Here is a 13,030-nt window from a genome sequence, read left to right as displayed (position 1 = left end):
ATGATGCATTCTGACTGATCATCGGTTTGAGGGTGAAATATCATAATTAACTTTAACTTAGTGCCCATAGAACGTTGTACACTTTCCCAAAACTTTGAGGTAAAAATCGATCCTTTATCAGAGACTATTGTCTTTGGAACACCATGCAATCTTACTATCTCTGCCACGTAAAGTTTTGCATATTGCTCAGGGTTGAAAAATGTTCTTATTGGCAAGAAGTGAGTGGACTTTGTAAGTCTATCTATTATCACCCAAATAGAGTCGCGCTACTTGGTGGTCCTTGGTAACCCCGCCATGAAGTACATGGATATATCTTCCCATTTCCATTCGGAAATTTCTAATGGTTGCAATGTTTTAGCGGATCTCTGATGTTCGGTTTTAACTTGTTGACATGTAAGGCACTTAGCTATGAATTTTGCTATGTCTTTCTTCATTCATGACCACCAATATATTTCTTTGACATCGTTGTACCTCTTGGTCAACCCAGATGAAGTGAATATGGATAAGTATGCCCCTCTTGCATAATAAATTTTCTTAATTCTCCCTTGTTTGGCACACACACTCGGTTTCTATACTGTATCATGCCTTCCTTCATCATAGAAAAATCAGTATTCTTTGAGCTTTGTAGTAATGCCCTCTTTTTAAGAAGAAACTCATCCTCTTGTTGTTTCCCCTTAATTTCCTCCATGCGTGTTGACTTGATTGTGAGGTCAACTAGTTGTCTAGTTATTAACTCAATTTCGGAATTCTTTATATCATTTTGTAAGGGTTGTGATATCCCCTTAAGTGTCAATATGCTTCCGTAACTCCATCTACTAAGTGCGTCTTCCATGACATTTGCCTTTCCTGGATGATAAAAAATCTCACAGTCATAGTCCTTTACTAGCTACAATCACCTTTGTTGCCTCATATTAAGCTCATTTTGCGTAAAGAAGTACTTTAAACTCTTGTGGTCCGCATAAATTTCGCACTTCTCTCCATACAGATAGTGCCTCCAAATCTTTAGAGCAAAGACTACAGCTGCTAATTCCAAGTCATGAAAAGGTATCGCTACTCGTACTCCTTTAGCTATCTCGAGGCATATGCGACCACTTTACCGTCTTGCATCAAAACACATCCAAGACCTTGCTTTGACGCGTCGCGATATACTACAAACTTGCCTTTATCATTAGGGACCCATAGAACTGGTGTTGATATGAGCTTTTCCTTTAAAGTTTGAAAGCTTTCTTCACACTTCTCCATCCATGTGAATTTCTACTGCTTCCTTGTCAAATTTGTTAAGGGTGTAGCTATTTTTTATAACCCTTCAACAAATCATCTATAATATCCTGCTAAGCCCAGAAAAATCCTCACCTCAGTGGCTCACTTGGCCTTGGGCCAGTCCTTTATTGGTTCTATCTTTGCTAGATCTACTTCTACGCCATTTTTAGACACGATGTGTCCTAGAAATGCCACCTTCTCAAGCCAAAATTCACATTTCTTAAACTTGGCGTACAATTGGTGATTCTTGAGTCATTCTAACGTCAGTTGCAGGTGTTCTTCATGCTCGACTTTCATCTTTGAGTAGAATAATATATCGTCTATGAACATCACTACGAACTTATCCAAGTAGTCTTTAAATACTCAGTTCATAAAACCCATGAACGTGGCTGATGCATTTGTTAAGTCAAAAGACATAACCAAAAACTCATAGTGTCCATATCTGGTTTGGAAAGATGTCTTTGGGATATCTTCTTCTCGTACCCTTAGCTGGTGATACCCTGACCGCAAATCTTTCTTCGAGAATACTGTAGATCCTTGTAGTTGATCAAAAAGATCGTCTATGCGGGGCAAAGGGTATTTATTCTTGATTGTCACTTTGTTTAACTCTCGATAATCAATGCACATCCTCATACTCATGTCCTTCTTCTTGACAAAAAGCATGGGTGCACCCCAAGGCGAATAGCTAGGTCAGATAAAACCCTTGTCCAATAGATCCTGCAGTTGCACCTTTGACTCGTTTAACTCGGTAGGCGCCATTGTATATGGAGATTTCGAGATTGGTGACGTCTTTGGTGCCAACTCTATTTCAAACTCGATTTCCCTATTCAAAGGTAATCCCAGTAGATCTTCTGGAAACACCTCAAGAAATATTCACACAATATGTACGTCATTTGGTTCAAGCTGCGTCTCTCGTGACTTGTTCACCACACTGGCTAGAAACGCCTGGAAACCGCTACTAATTAACCATTGAGCTTTGAGAGCTGTGAGTAACGGTATGCGAGTTCGAGAAACTTCCCCTTTGTAGGTGAACTGCTCTCTGCCTTCTGTTTGAAAGTTGATTGTCTTACCTTACAGTCTATTGTTTCCCCATGTTTTGCTAACTAAATCATGCCTAATATTACATCATAGTCCTTAAGGTCTAACTCGATCAAATCTATTGGTAACCCTCTTCCTTCGATTCTAACTATAACAATGCACACTCCTCTGCTAGATAGCATTCTACCCCCCGAGGGTAGTTCTGTAACAAACTTATCTCTAAAAAGTTCACATGGTTTATCTAAGCTATCAGTCATATTCATAGAGACAAAGGAATGCGTAGTTCCAAAATCGAATAAAACATTGAATGGTTTTCCAAAGATGATGATCTCACCTGATACCACTGTATTACTAGTTTCTACCTCACCCATTGTAAGAGCGAAAACCTTGGCTGGTACTAGCTTATCATCTTTCTTATGGTCTCTCAACTTTGGGCAGACTTTTTTAAGGCGACCTTCTTGTCCACAGTGGAAGCAACCTTTAGTCTTGTATTTTCATTCCCTTGAATGCTTCCTCTTACAGATAGGGCATTAAGGATACTCCACGTAAGACTTCTTGTTCCTATTGCCTTTTGACGCAGTCTTTCTCCTCTTGTCGTCCTTTTGGTCTTGACCACCGTCATGTTTCTGTTTGTGGTCATACACTATTTAAGGGGTTCAAATGAGAATTTGGTGAATTGATCACTCTCCACTCTTTCTCTCTCTCTCAAAATCTCTCTAACTCATAAAGAGTACTAGTTTTCTTCAAGATCTTCGTCAAGAAAGCTTGACTTGTTTGAAGAACAAGGCTTGTATATCTTAAACCCATTGTAGTAGCTTCAAGCAATCTCTTATGGGGGGATAGGAATATAATTTTTTGGACAACAATTCTAATTGTGTCAAGTCTTATTTTCATCTCCATTGATTTATTATATAAAATTATAAACTTATGATTTTATGTAACTAGGGTTTCTCTTTTCCTCTTGATTAAAGTTGTGCTATTCTTCCATTGTTTATGTGAGTATATTTGGTTTAATTCTCTTGAATTACAATATTATTTTGTGGGCATAAGTTATACTCCCAACACAAGCATAACGAATCGACCAGTGTCTTGACATTTCTACTTCTTGATCGTTTGTTGCATCGGAACAAAATCCAACACCAACATTGTAAACTAAGTTGGTAAAACTCATCACCACATATTATTTTTGTGTTTGAATATTGGTTTTAGTTTTGATTGTATACAATGTGAGATAGCATATATAACAATGTCAACACTTATAATTAATTTTATAGGAAAGCAATTAGATATATCATATATTTATATAAATATGTTTGCATGTAACATATATAGGTCGATGATTAAGACATCAACATGTCTGATCACTCCTAATTTTTTCATAGTATTTGTTTGGAGATAGATATTACACCACTACAATAATAAGAATCTACACATAATTATCTTTAATAGAGACCAACAAAAGATTGAGATAGAGAATGCAAATCCTAGTTTTTAACAAAATACTCTTAGATTTTCTTGAAAGCTTCAAACCCTTGTTAGAACACCACTTGAACTTTCTTCTTCTATGACGGGAATCAAAACAAGGCTTATACACGAGGAGTATCACTGTCCAAATTCTCTATTTCCTAGCCCTTAATGGATGCTTGAGGCCCTTTCTAAGAGGAAATGATAATTGAGATTGAATAAGTTATTTAATTCACAAAGACACACTTTCTTTATGATTTTCTTGGAGAAAACTTGTGATCTTGAGAGCTAGAGAAAGAGAGAGATTAGAGAGAGAATTTACAGAGTGATCAAGTCTATCAAAAACTCTATGAGAATTTTTTTATAGTGTAAGCACCGTCATTAGGTCTAACCAATAGGATTAGAGCCTTAAAACACATCATTTTGAGCTCAAAACACGGACACATCGCCTGCCTGTAGGCGATGCAACGCCACTAGGATGGCAACGCAACGCCACTTCAACAGGTGAAAACTCTCAAAATTGACCTTAAACACCTCCAAATAATCCCAAATTTTTTGGGCATCTTTAGATATCTCATTGTATCACTTCGGACCCAAAAACACAACTTTTAAATGCCTACAATAGAATCTCAATTTTCAGATCTTCACTATGTGAAATTATTAAGTGTTTTTCACCTAGTTTGTGTAGTAATACTTGATTTTTGTATTTTAACTAATCCTAACTACATTAGTGTTTATATATATATATATATTGTTATTCTTATCTGAGTCAAAGTTGGATAATTTTTTCTGAGTAAACCAAAAAAAAAATTCTAGTCTATCTTATTATGTGTTGAGTACTTCTAGATAATATAAAATTAATGCTAGTTAACTTTATGTGCTCACATACGTCTTAAGTACAAAGAACATCTTGAATGACTTTGGTTTGAGTCTCAACCTACTACTCTCAAAGATTGAAAGATTGTTTTTTTATACGAGAAGTAAGTCGAGGATGTTTAATAGGACATCAAATGATTTAGTATTATAGGTTAATAAATATATATAATCACGGGATTGTTAATATATACCATAATCATATAAGATTACAAACACAACCACTAAAATGGCAGCATTGGTGCATTCATTATCTATTTTCGACACATAGAAAGTTATTTTTTTGACACAGAAAATTATAATTGTATTTTTTATATGACTTGTACATTGTAGTTGTTTTAACCCAGTATATTATTCAAAATTCTAAAAAATTTACAGTACTCTTTCAAACAACATTATTCAACTACTTTTATATATATTATTGGGTTTGAAGTTTAATGAGCAATTAATATTCCACTACTATTCTACCCGACAAAAAAAAAAAATCCAATACCATTCTGAAAATCGTGTTCCAAGTGTTATGAAATCATATTAAATCATATTCCAACAATTTGATGTTGAACTGAAATGACCCGGCAGAAGAAGCAAAGTCAACGCTATTATAAAACTGGTCACATTCTGATGATCCAGCAAAATAGATGTTATAAAACTGGTCACTACAATTTGCTAGAGACCACGTACTGAGAAGAAATTGTAGTAACTGGCCATTAAGACACTCATTTTCAACCTTTTTACCCGCTGTCACTTGTGATGTGATTTGAGTCATGCTTAGTAGAGTGTTCTAAATTGAATTTCGGCTTGAAAAGCATAATATATTTATAGACAACCACAACATCTGTTAAAATGATTAGAGCCACCCAAACAATGTAATAACCAATGGTAAAATTTATGGTATAAAACTATCTTAACATGAACAAAGATTTGAATCTCAATCTCGAAGTGAATATTGTTTATGGTGGCATCACATCAACATGGTCAAGACAAATCAAGAAGATGCCATATAAACTAACTACAAGAATGGCAAACAGCCCTTTTAAGACACTTCTGGAACAATATCTATGGTCTCAAGTCATTTAATGCAATTAGGAGTAACCAAGGGCAGGCCGGGAAGTTCAGCTGCTTACAGGTTTTACTAGGACTGTTTGTGCCATTAACAAAATCTACTACAAAAAACAATCAGTAGGATATATCATACCATGTTATCTCACTTGGGATTTCTAAGCACTATGATAACAGAATCTCCGCGCAAAAACATTTTACTGATGAATCTGTCTTTGTTTACTGGCTGTGCCTTTTTCTTGCCTTTCCCAGTCTTTGGTACCTGAACATTAAATTAAAGACATGTATGTATTAAATGATGAATGAATTAAAGCATAATGAGATGATATAGAACAATGAAGAAACAAGAATTACCTCGGTCCACATTTCTTTAACATTTTCGAGAACCATGTTGCAGTGCCTATCAAAAGCTCTCACTCGACCAAGAAGCTTTTTGTTGTTTCGACAATTAATGAGCACCTACTTGACAAAATATAATTCTGAATTTAAAAAACTAAATGAATAAAACTAAAGATGCAAAGAGCACAAATGAAACACAAAATTTTGGAATCATAAGAGAGCATTACTTGGGTGTTGTTTTTGACACTCATCATCAGAACAGAAAGTGGTCCTGTATTAAATTCCTCATCCTCAGTCTTGACAACCTGCAGCGACCAACGTTCATTTAAGTAATGAAAACTGATGAAGATACTTTTAAATAATACTTAATAAGCAACAGAGTAGTATAAACTTACATCTTCTTCCATTGGCCGACTGGAGAAGTAAAACCACAAATCCAATCCAAGAAAAGACACATCAGTATCTACAGAAGGAGTTGAAGATAATGAAAAAATAAATGCAAAAGCACATATGAACAAAGCAGTACCTCATTGTGAATTATTAATGTCTTTTAAATCCAAACTTTGCTCTGGCCTGAAAATCACAAACAAACGATATACAGTTAAACAACTTGACAATATGAAATATAAATGTTTTCAGAAAGAAAAAAAATGCAACGCTTGCTGGAACGAGGAAGAATACCAAATAGTCTATAACATATATCCAAAAAAAAAACTTGAACAGGAACAATAATCCTTGTTACAGGAGAAAAAAAAAGATCAACACAATCCCCCTGCAACAAATGTATGGTTCTATAAATCACCTAGCTTAGCCTCTTCAGTTCAGGTCTCCAATAGTTTTCAACATGGGATTTCTCAGAAGAACGAAAGTTACCAGTCTGATCATCCTCAGAGGCAATACAAAAAAATTACAAAATGTCTGAAAGCGGTAACAACATTTAGGAACAAAAAATAAGTAAATGGAGATCATTCACTCTAGCAATGGAAACATCTTCAGAACTAAATGACCAAAAATTAAATGAAGATTTGCTTCACTATCATTTCAGAACAAAAAATGGCAACACAACCACCCCAGATGTCTAGTCGGCAACACCCTAATTTTCTAAGTATGGTTCTACAAATCACCTAGTTTAGCCTCTTCAGTTCAGGTCTCCAATAATTTTCCGCATGGGGTATCTCGGAAGAACGAAAGTTATTCACTGCTCATCCTCAGAGGCAATAAAAAAATTCTATCCAAAAGCATTACCATTTTTCAAAAATTCAGTAACTTCCAAGGTAAATGGGCATTATGTACTCAGTAAATTGAAGCACCTTCAGTACTTAATGCCAAAAAACAAGAGGTACATATATTATTTATTTTATAAAATAAAATTATCCGGCAAAGTAATCATTTATTCATCAATATCTAGCATTTTAAGCTCAAAATTATGAGAAACATGACACATGATGAAGATAATCATACCACAAATAAACAAGCTAGAGTATAATACAGAAGGCCAAAATTTAAGGGTCCTTAATACATGGTTCTCTTCTTCCCATAACTCTTCTATGAAAAAAAAAAACTCCACACGCAACAGATAAATTAAAGTACAAATTAAACTCAAGGTGATAACAATGCGCACACAACGGACCAACTTGCAGATGTCCGAAGAGAAGTCCGAGAAAGAAGAGTCAATTTTAGCTTGAACAGCCCAAGAAAATAGAAAGCCCTAAAATCAAGATCGCATACATGAAGATACAAAATTCCAAGAGAGAGCTAAAGATTTGCATACCTTCAAGTGCTTCCTAGTGTCCGAGCGAGATCTACAATTTGAAAATAGACGAGAACGAAGACTACTTGGCTGTATGGTGTTGGAACGACAAAACCCTAATCCAGCGCTGCTGCAGAGGTTTTATGCCGACTACTGTAAATTAGTGTTTAGGCCATGAGAATCAGCCCATTAGTAAAAGGGTAAAGTCCAAATAATAGGCCCAGCCCATGAAGGTGAGGCCCAATTAGAGATGAAGAGACGAGACGAGACAAACCTACACTTCTTTACATCATTCGCCTTCCTCCAACTGGTTGAGACTGGTGGACTGCTTCCGAGGTAAGAAAGTAAGACGCCATCCCTCTTTAATCATCCACTTTTAGTTTCGATTGATCTCATTTGAATCTGATTTGACTTCCCTGCGATCTGTTTCTGGTTTTTTGTATCTTAATTTTGAATTGAAGTTTTGAAAATGGGGGACTCTAGGGCTGTGTTTGTTAGCCGAGAAAATGGTGGAAAAGAAATTAGGGATCTATGCACTGCAGTTAGTTTCGTTGGAAATTGAAATCGAATATGATTTTTTTTTTCTCAAAAGTTAATATTATAAAGTTTTTTTTAATTATCATAATTATAAGAAAATTGTATAATTATTTTGTACATTGTTCCTTAAAATTTATATAATGTTTTTGATGTGTTCAGGTAATGTTTTCTTTTTTATATCACAAAATGCGTTGGATCCCTGTATGGGCTGTCTGTATTAGCTGTATTGTGACATGACATTTATACTAAGTTTTTTATTTGTATATTTTTAGGGCAACGCAGAGACTTTGAGAGTGATAACAGAGATAAGTGTGATCGGAGGAGAGAAAAGCAAATGGCGTCGAACGCAGCGGTACCGTTCTGGAGATCGGCGGGTATGACTTACATAACATACTCCAACATATGCGCCAATCTCGTTAGGAATTGTCTCAAAGAGCCCTTCAAGACGGAAACCCTTCAACGCGAGAAGGTTCACTTCGCCGTCTCCAAATGGTCCAACGGCATTCCCGAAAAGCCCAGTTAGTCCTCGCTCTCTCTCTCTCTCTCTCTCTCTCTCTCTCTCTCTCATTTTCCACTTTATTGATGGATGTACATCATTATAATTTTCTGCCATTATCCATATGGGTATTTCTTCTTTGAATGGGTTAGGGTTTATTCTTCAGTATTGCAATTATGTTTCGATTGTTTAGGCTATGAATTTATATGGGTCTGCATTCAAATGCCTGTTTTGATTTTTTGTATGGTTTAAATGAACCAAATGCGATTTACTCCGATGGGACTGAATTGATGCGGCAAACTAATATAAATTAGGGTTCTTGTGTGTGCCATGAGTACGAAAGAGGAATTTTCCAAATGACAACGTGAGAAATTGAATTTACCCAAGAGGGCTAATGGTCAGGCATGTGGGACGGTTTGCTCCCACAAGGTATAAGGTTCGAATCCCTCTTGGCTCTATGGTTTCTTAGTCTAGGTTAAGCGGGAAGCCTAGGTTTTTTTATTAAAAAAAAGAGTAAAAATTAGTATGCCTTTCGAAATGGTGAATATTGGATGAGTCTTAGGCTACACATTGTTTTGTAATTGAAGATATTATTGATTTTTACTCTTTTTCCAGTTAAATATAATCCCCACTCAATCAATAATAAAGTTAAGCAACATATCACAACATCCACCATTAATGAAGGCACCAATTTCATTTTCTAAACCCCCATAATCGTGAAGCAGAAGGCCTTTTTTTTTAATGTTCTGCTTATAGATAAGTTGAAGGGGGTTGAAGGGGATCTATCTAGCTTCTCAATTTAATATGTCGAGGCTTTATTTGCTAAGATCCAAAGTTTTTAGCTTGAACTGTTTTGTTTGAACTATATTTTTAGTTTATTTTTTACCTCCACCTTTGAATAGAGTGACTCATTTGTTTTTAGTAAAGGAAGTTCGTTGGATTAAATTTTTGTGGCTTGTTCACGTTAAAGGGTTTTCCACATTCAAGTTTTAAAATATAATGGCTAATTTTTTTACAACTTTCTTATTAATCCGGTTTAGCAGCCACTTGAGGTTACCTCAAGTGGTTGGTGTGTGGGAGGGGGAGGGGTTTTAATCGTGTTTGTATAATGAATCGGGTTTAGCATGTTTGCTGTTTCAACTTTATAATTGCATAAAGAAAGAAGGATACCAATTGGTTACTAAAATGCTATTTGTTATGAGATTGAATATAGTGTAAAATTTTGTGAATTTTTCTGACTTATGCTTGTTATGATCATTCTTGTTTCACAAACATTGCACCCATGCATCTCTCTGTTTGCAACTCAATTAGATGAAAGAAGAAATATGGAAGTTTGTTCAAGTAGTTATTAAATCAAGGCCTCATGTTGCCCTCCTCTTTCTTTCTCTTCATTGCATTACATTTTAGGATCTTCTCAGTCCATTGTTTTGTTGCTAGAAAAGTTCTCACATGCTTCTGTTTTTTGGTTAGAATAATAATGAATTTTTCTCTCTAATATTAGATTGAACTTAGTTCTTGGAAAGCATTTATGTCAGCCTAATGCTCAAGTTTTTCTTTTGGAAAGGGCATAGTACTCGAGTTTATTTTGAGATATTTATTTGTGCTTGTTATTATTATTATTATTATTATTTGTATATATAAATCTTCTGCTGAACCCAACAATCTTTGGGAGCTAGGAAACTCAAGCAAATTTTATTGAGTCGGTCTCTATGAGAGGAATTGAATCTGAAACCTAATGGGAGCAAACCATGGGTGGGTGTGGGTCCTATATCTGTGTTATTGAATGATGTTAAAAGGCAAAATCAGCTGTATAAATTGTGTTGACTCGCTGTGAAATGATTTATGGAAATTTTCATGACTTTAACCATTGTTTCTACGTGTAATTTAGTATTTTTGACAACTTATACAAATGAATGCAATACTTGGCGATTTGCTCAAGTATGGCTCACATTTTCAATGAATCACCTTCCTAACGGTATAATTGCATCTTTTAATTTCAGCTATCCGTTCAGATTCTGGGGAAGAATGAGCAGAGGTATTTTATGATCCTCGGATTATGCACTTTCTGATTCAAGTTTTTTTTGTTGTTGTTGAGATATTTGACTTCCGAAGGTTGACGTTGTATTGAATCTGTCATGGTTAAACCTTTCACAGATTAATAATGTAATTACTCTGTTTTGAGTTCAGAGCATAAATTTATGAATAATGCTTGTGTTTTTGCAAGTTTGTGGATTTCATAACACATTTATTTAATGATCACCCTTCTTTGACATAAAATATCATTCAATTGGTCACCCACATCAACCCTTTCAACTTTTCCAACAACATGACCAGTCGTTTAACTCACAGTAACAAATATGAATGGATAACTATTACCATCACAATTTAAACATCTGATAACTAGTGCAAATTCTTCAATTATTGAAAACCTATATACTTTCCCACCCAATATAAACCACATCTCCGCATCCTCTCTCTCTCTCGATGCACATCTTCTTAAAAATAGTTCTATGTTTCTTCTTCAATCTTTTGTTCAAGTCTGTTATTACAAACTTATCATGAAAAAATGAATTTTGCTCTCAATTTCTTTAAAATACCTTCAGAATCAGCAAACATACATGTAACAACGAAAAACTACTAATTCTTGACACAAAAGTTTTAATCCTTGTGGTACTGGACTTAAATTGTTGTACTTTTACTCTTCGTAAGTGCGTTAGGACTCTTCTCATCAACATCCATAATATCCTTCGAACTACTAACTTCTTCTTCACTTGAATTTTTCATAACTTCCCTGAAAAAAAACGTGACTTTTCTTAAACAAAAAAGTAAACACACAAGAACGTGAAATGAAACCCCTCATTTCCACACATGAAAAAAAAAAGATGAAAAATAAATAAAGAAACGGAGTACTACGCAACAATGAAGAAGTCGAAGATGAATCAAAGTAAACAAAGAACACTAAGAACGAAAATCAAACTGCTCATTTACACAAAGTCAAACATGAAACAAAAAAATAAATTACAAAATGCTAAACTGGATAACTTACCAGCCAAAAAAGGTGATGGAGAATCAAGGAACAATGAACAACACGAAGATGAATCAGACTAAACGAGGAAGACTTTGAACCAAAATGCAAATAAATCGAGAAGAATACCGAAATCCAAATAGCAAAGTAATGAAAATGGATTGTGAAAAGCTTAACCATGCTCAAGAAGTAAGACCATCCTAGATTGAATATGGTACTCGAGTAAGTACATCTGGAGCTTATGTTCCCAATTAAATCACGTAAATCCAAAGGTTAATTGTTTTTTTTTTAATATTGCAGCAAATAAAATAAATTTAACTTAAAAAAACATTAATTTAATATAAATAAAATAAAAATAAACTTTTTTATAACATATAAAATTATAAAAATACCTTTATAAATAATTTTAAAAACATAAATATAATTTTTTCCAAAAAATATGGAGTATTTTTATTAAGTTTAAATAATTATCATTATAAAATATCTCAAAAATATCATATTTTAATTTATTTAATTATTTATTTATTTAATTTTATTTAAGTTTAAATCAGGTTTACAATCTACCGTTAAATATAAGAATATTCTATTAAATATAAGAATATTATGTTAAAATTAATGGAAAAAAATAAAAAATATTCTACATATTTTTTATATAGAAGATATATAAATATAAAAGCTTATTTGCTAATGAGTTTATCAATCTAAACGATAATAATTTTATAAAAAAATAACTTACACGTACATTTAGGTTTTTTCAACGTTTAATAGTACATAACTATATATATATATAGGGAATTTTTCAAAAATATGGCTTTTATGTCACCACTGTGCAAAAATATGGGGATTATATTTTTGCTAATTTGTATGAGAAAATTTATTAAAGAAAAAAACAAACTATGGGAAACACAATTACAAGCTAACTAAATATGGAAGCTCAATTTAAAATCAAAACACATCAACCAAACAGGGGTACTATTGTAACATTAGCATTTCACTATTCTCTCTCTCAAACCCCAGTCACACAAACAATTTCTCTATCCAAACCCAATCTCTCTCCAAAACCCAACCGCACCATCCCCTCAAACTTCGGCGCAACCGCGACCCCATCCAGCACCGTCGATCCTCCATTCGAGAGCCCCAATCATTTGAGACCCCAGTTCTGCTCGAGCCCCACCATCCGAATCCAGGT

General features: G+C 34.3%; 2 protein-coding genes and 2 non-coding genes across 6 annotated transcripts; 1 reads left to right on the top strand and 3 right to left on the bottom strand.

Annotated features, from left to right (window-relative positions):
- Positions 1-5,502: 5,502 nt before the first annotated feature.
- On the bottom strand, positions 5,503-7,931 carry LOC133782055 (uncharacterized). Of its 2 annotated transcripts, none has more exons than XM_062221207.1 (6): positions 7,805-7,931; positions 6,560-6,606; positions 6,429-6,447; positions 6,261-6,338; positions 6,049-6,153; positions 5,503-5,956 (listed from the first exon to the last, which is right to left on the bottom strand). In XM_062221207.1, exons 2-6 carry the CDS (start codon positions 6,562-6,564, stop codon positions 5,840-5,842), a joined length of 324 nt encoding a protein of 107 aa, XP_062077191.1. In that variant the 5' UTR covers positions 6,565-6,606; positions 7,805-7,931; the 3' UTR covers positions 5,503-5,839. The 2 variants fall into 2 exon arrangements, with proteins under 2 accessions (XP_062077191.1, XP_062077192.1); XM_062221208.1 differs by lacking the exon at positions 7,805-7,931 and adding an exon at positions 6,836-6,857.
- On the bottom strand, positions 6,844-6,928 carry LOC133787792 (small nucleolar RNA Z159/U59). The gene has a single exon (XR_009872792.1). It is a non-coding gene; the product is annotated as a small nucleolar RNA Z159/U59 (small nucleolar RNA).
- LOC133787793 (small nucleolar RNA Z159/U59) lies at positions 7,166-7,249 on the bottom strand. The gene has a single exon (XR_009872793.1). It is a non-coding gene; the product is annotated as a small nucleolar RNA Z159/U59 (small nucleolar RNA).
- A 46-nt stretch (positions 7,932-7,977) lies between the features above and the next one.
- On the top strand, positions 7,978-11,039 carry LOC133782056 (ATP synthase subunit epsilon, mitochondrial). Of its 2 annotated transcripts, none has more exons than XM_062221209.1 (3): positions 7,978-8,127; positions 8,593-8,838; positions 10,817-11,039. In XM_062221209.1, the coding sequence occupies exons 2-3, from the start codon at positions 8,655-8,657 to the stop codon at positions 10,843-10,845; spliced, it is 213 nt and encodes a 70-aa protein (XP_062077193.1). In that variant the 5' UTR covers positions 7,978-8,127; positions 8,593-8,654; the 3' UTR covers positions 10,846-11,039. The 2 variants fall into 2 exon arrangements, with proteins under 2 accessions (XP_062077193.1, XP_062077195.1); XM_062221211.1 differs by having other exon boundaries at positions 8,003-8,119.
- Positions 11,040-13,030: the final 1,991 nt, after the last annotated feature.

Source organism: Humulus lupulus, chromosome 6 (assembly GCF_963169125.1).
Source record: "Humulus lupulus chromosome 6, drHumLupu1.1, whole genome shotgun sequence".
NCBI classification, from domain to species: Eukaryota; Viridiplantae; Streptophyta; class Magnoliopsida; order Rosales; family Cannabaceae; genus Humulus; species Humulus lupulus.
The sequence above is the reverse complement of the archived record's forward strand: the minus strand, read 5'-3'. Positions and strand labels throughout refer to the sequence as shown.

What these genes read in the sequence shown, in the direction of transcription:
- LOC133782055 (XM_062221207.1), bottom strand. An exon ending in GTGTCAAAAACAACACCCAA is followed by an intron (nt 6,154 to 6,260) that starts GTAATGCTCTCT and finishes TTTGTCAAGTAG; the next exon opens with GTGCTCATTAATTGTCGAAA. An exon ending in TTAAAGAAATGTGGACCGAG is followed by an intron (nt 5,957 to 6,048) that starts GTAATTCTTGTT and finishes TTTAATGTTCAG; the next exon opens with GTACCAAAGACTGGGAAAGG.
- LOC133782056 (XM_062221209.1), top strand. Translation starts at nt 8,655, where the DNA reads ATGGCGTCGAACGCAGCGGTACCGTTCTGGAGATCGGCGGGTATGACT. An exon ending in CGGCATTCCCGAAAAGCCCA is followed by an intron (nt 8,839 to 10,816) that starts GTTAGTCCTCGC and finishes TTTTAATTTCAG; the next exon opens with CTATCCGTTCAGATTCTGGG.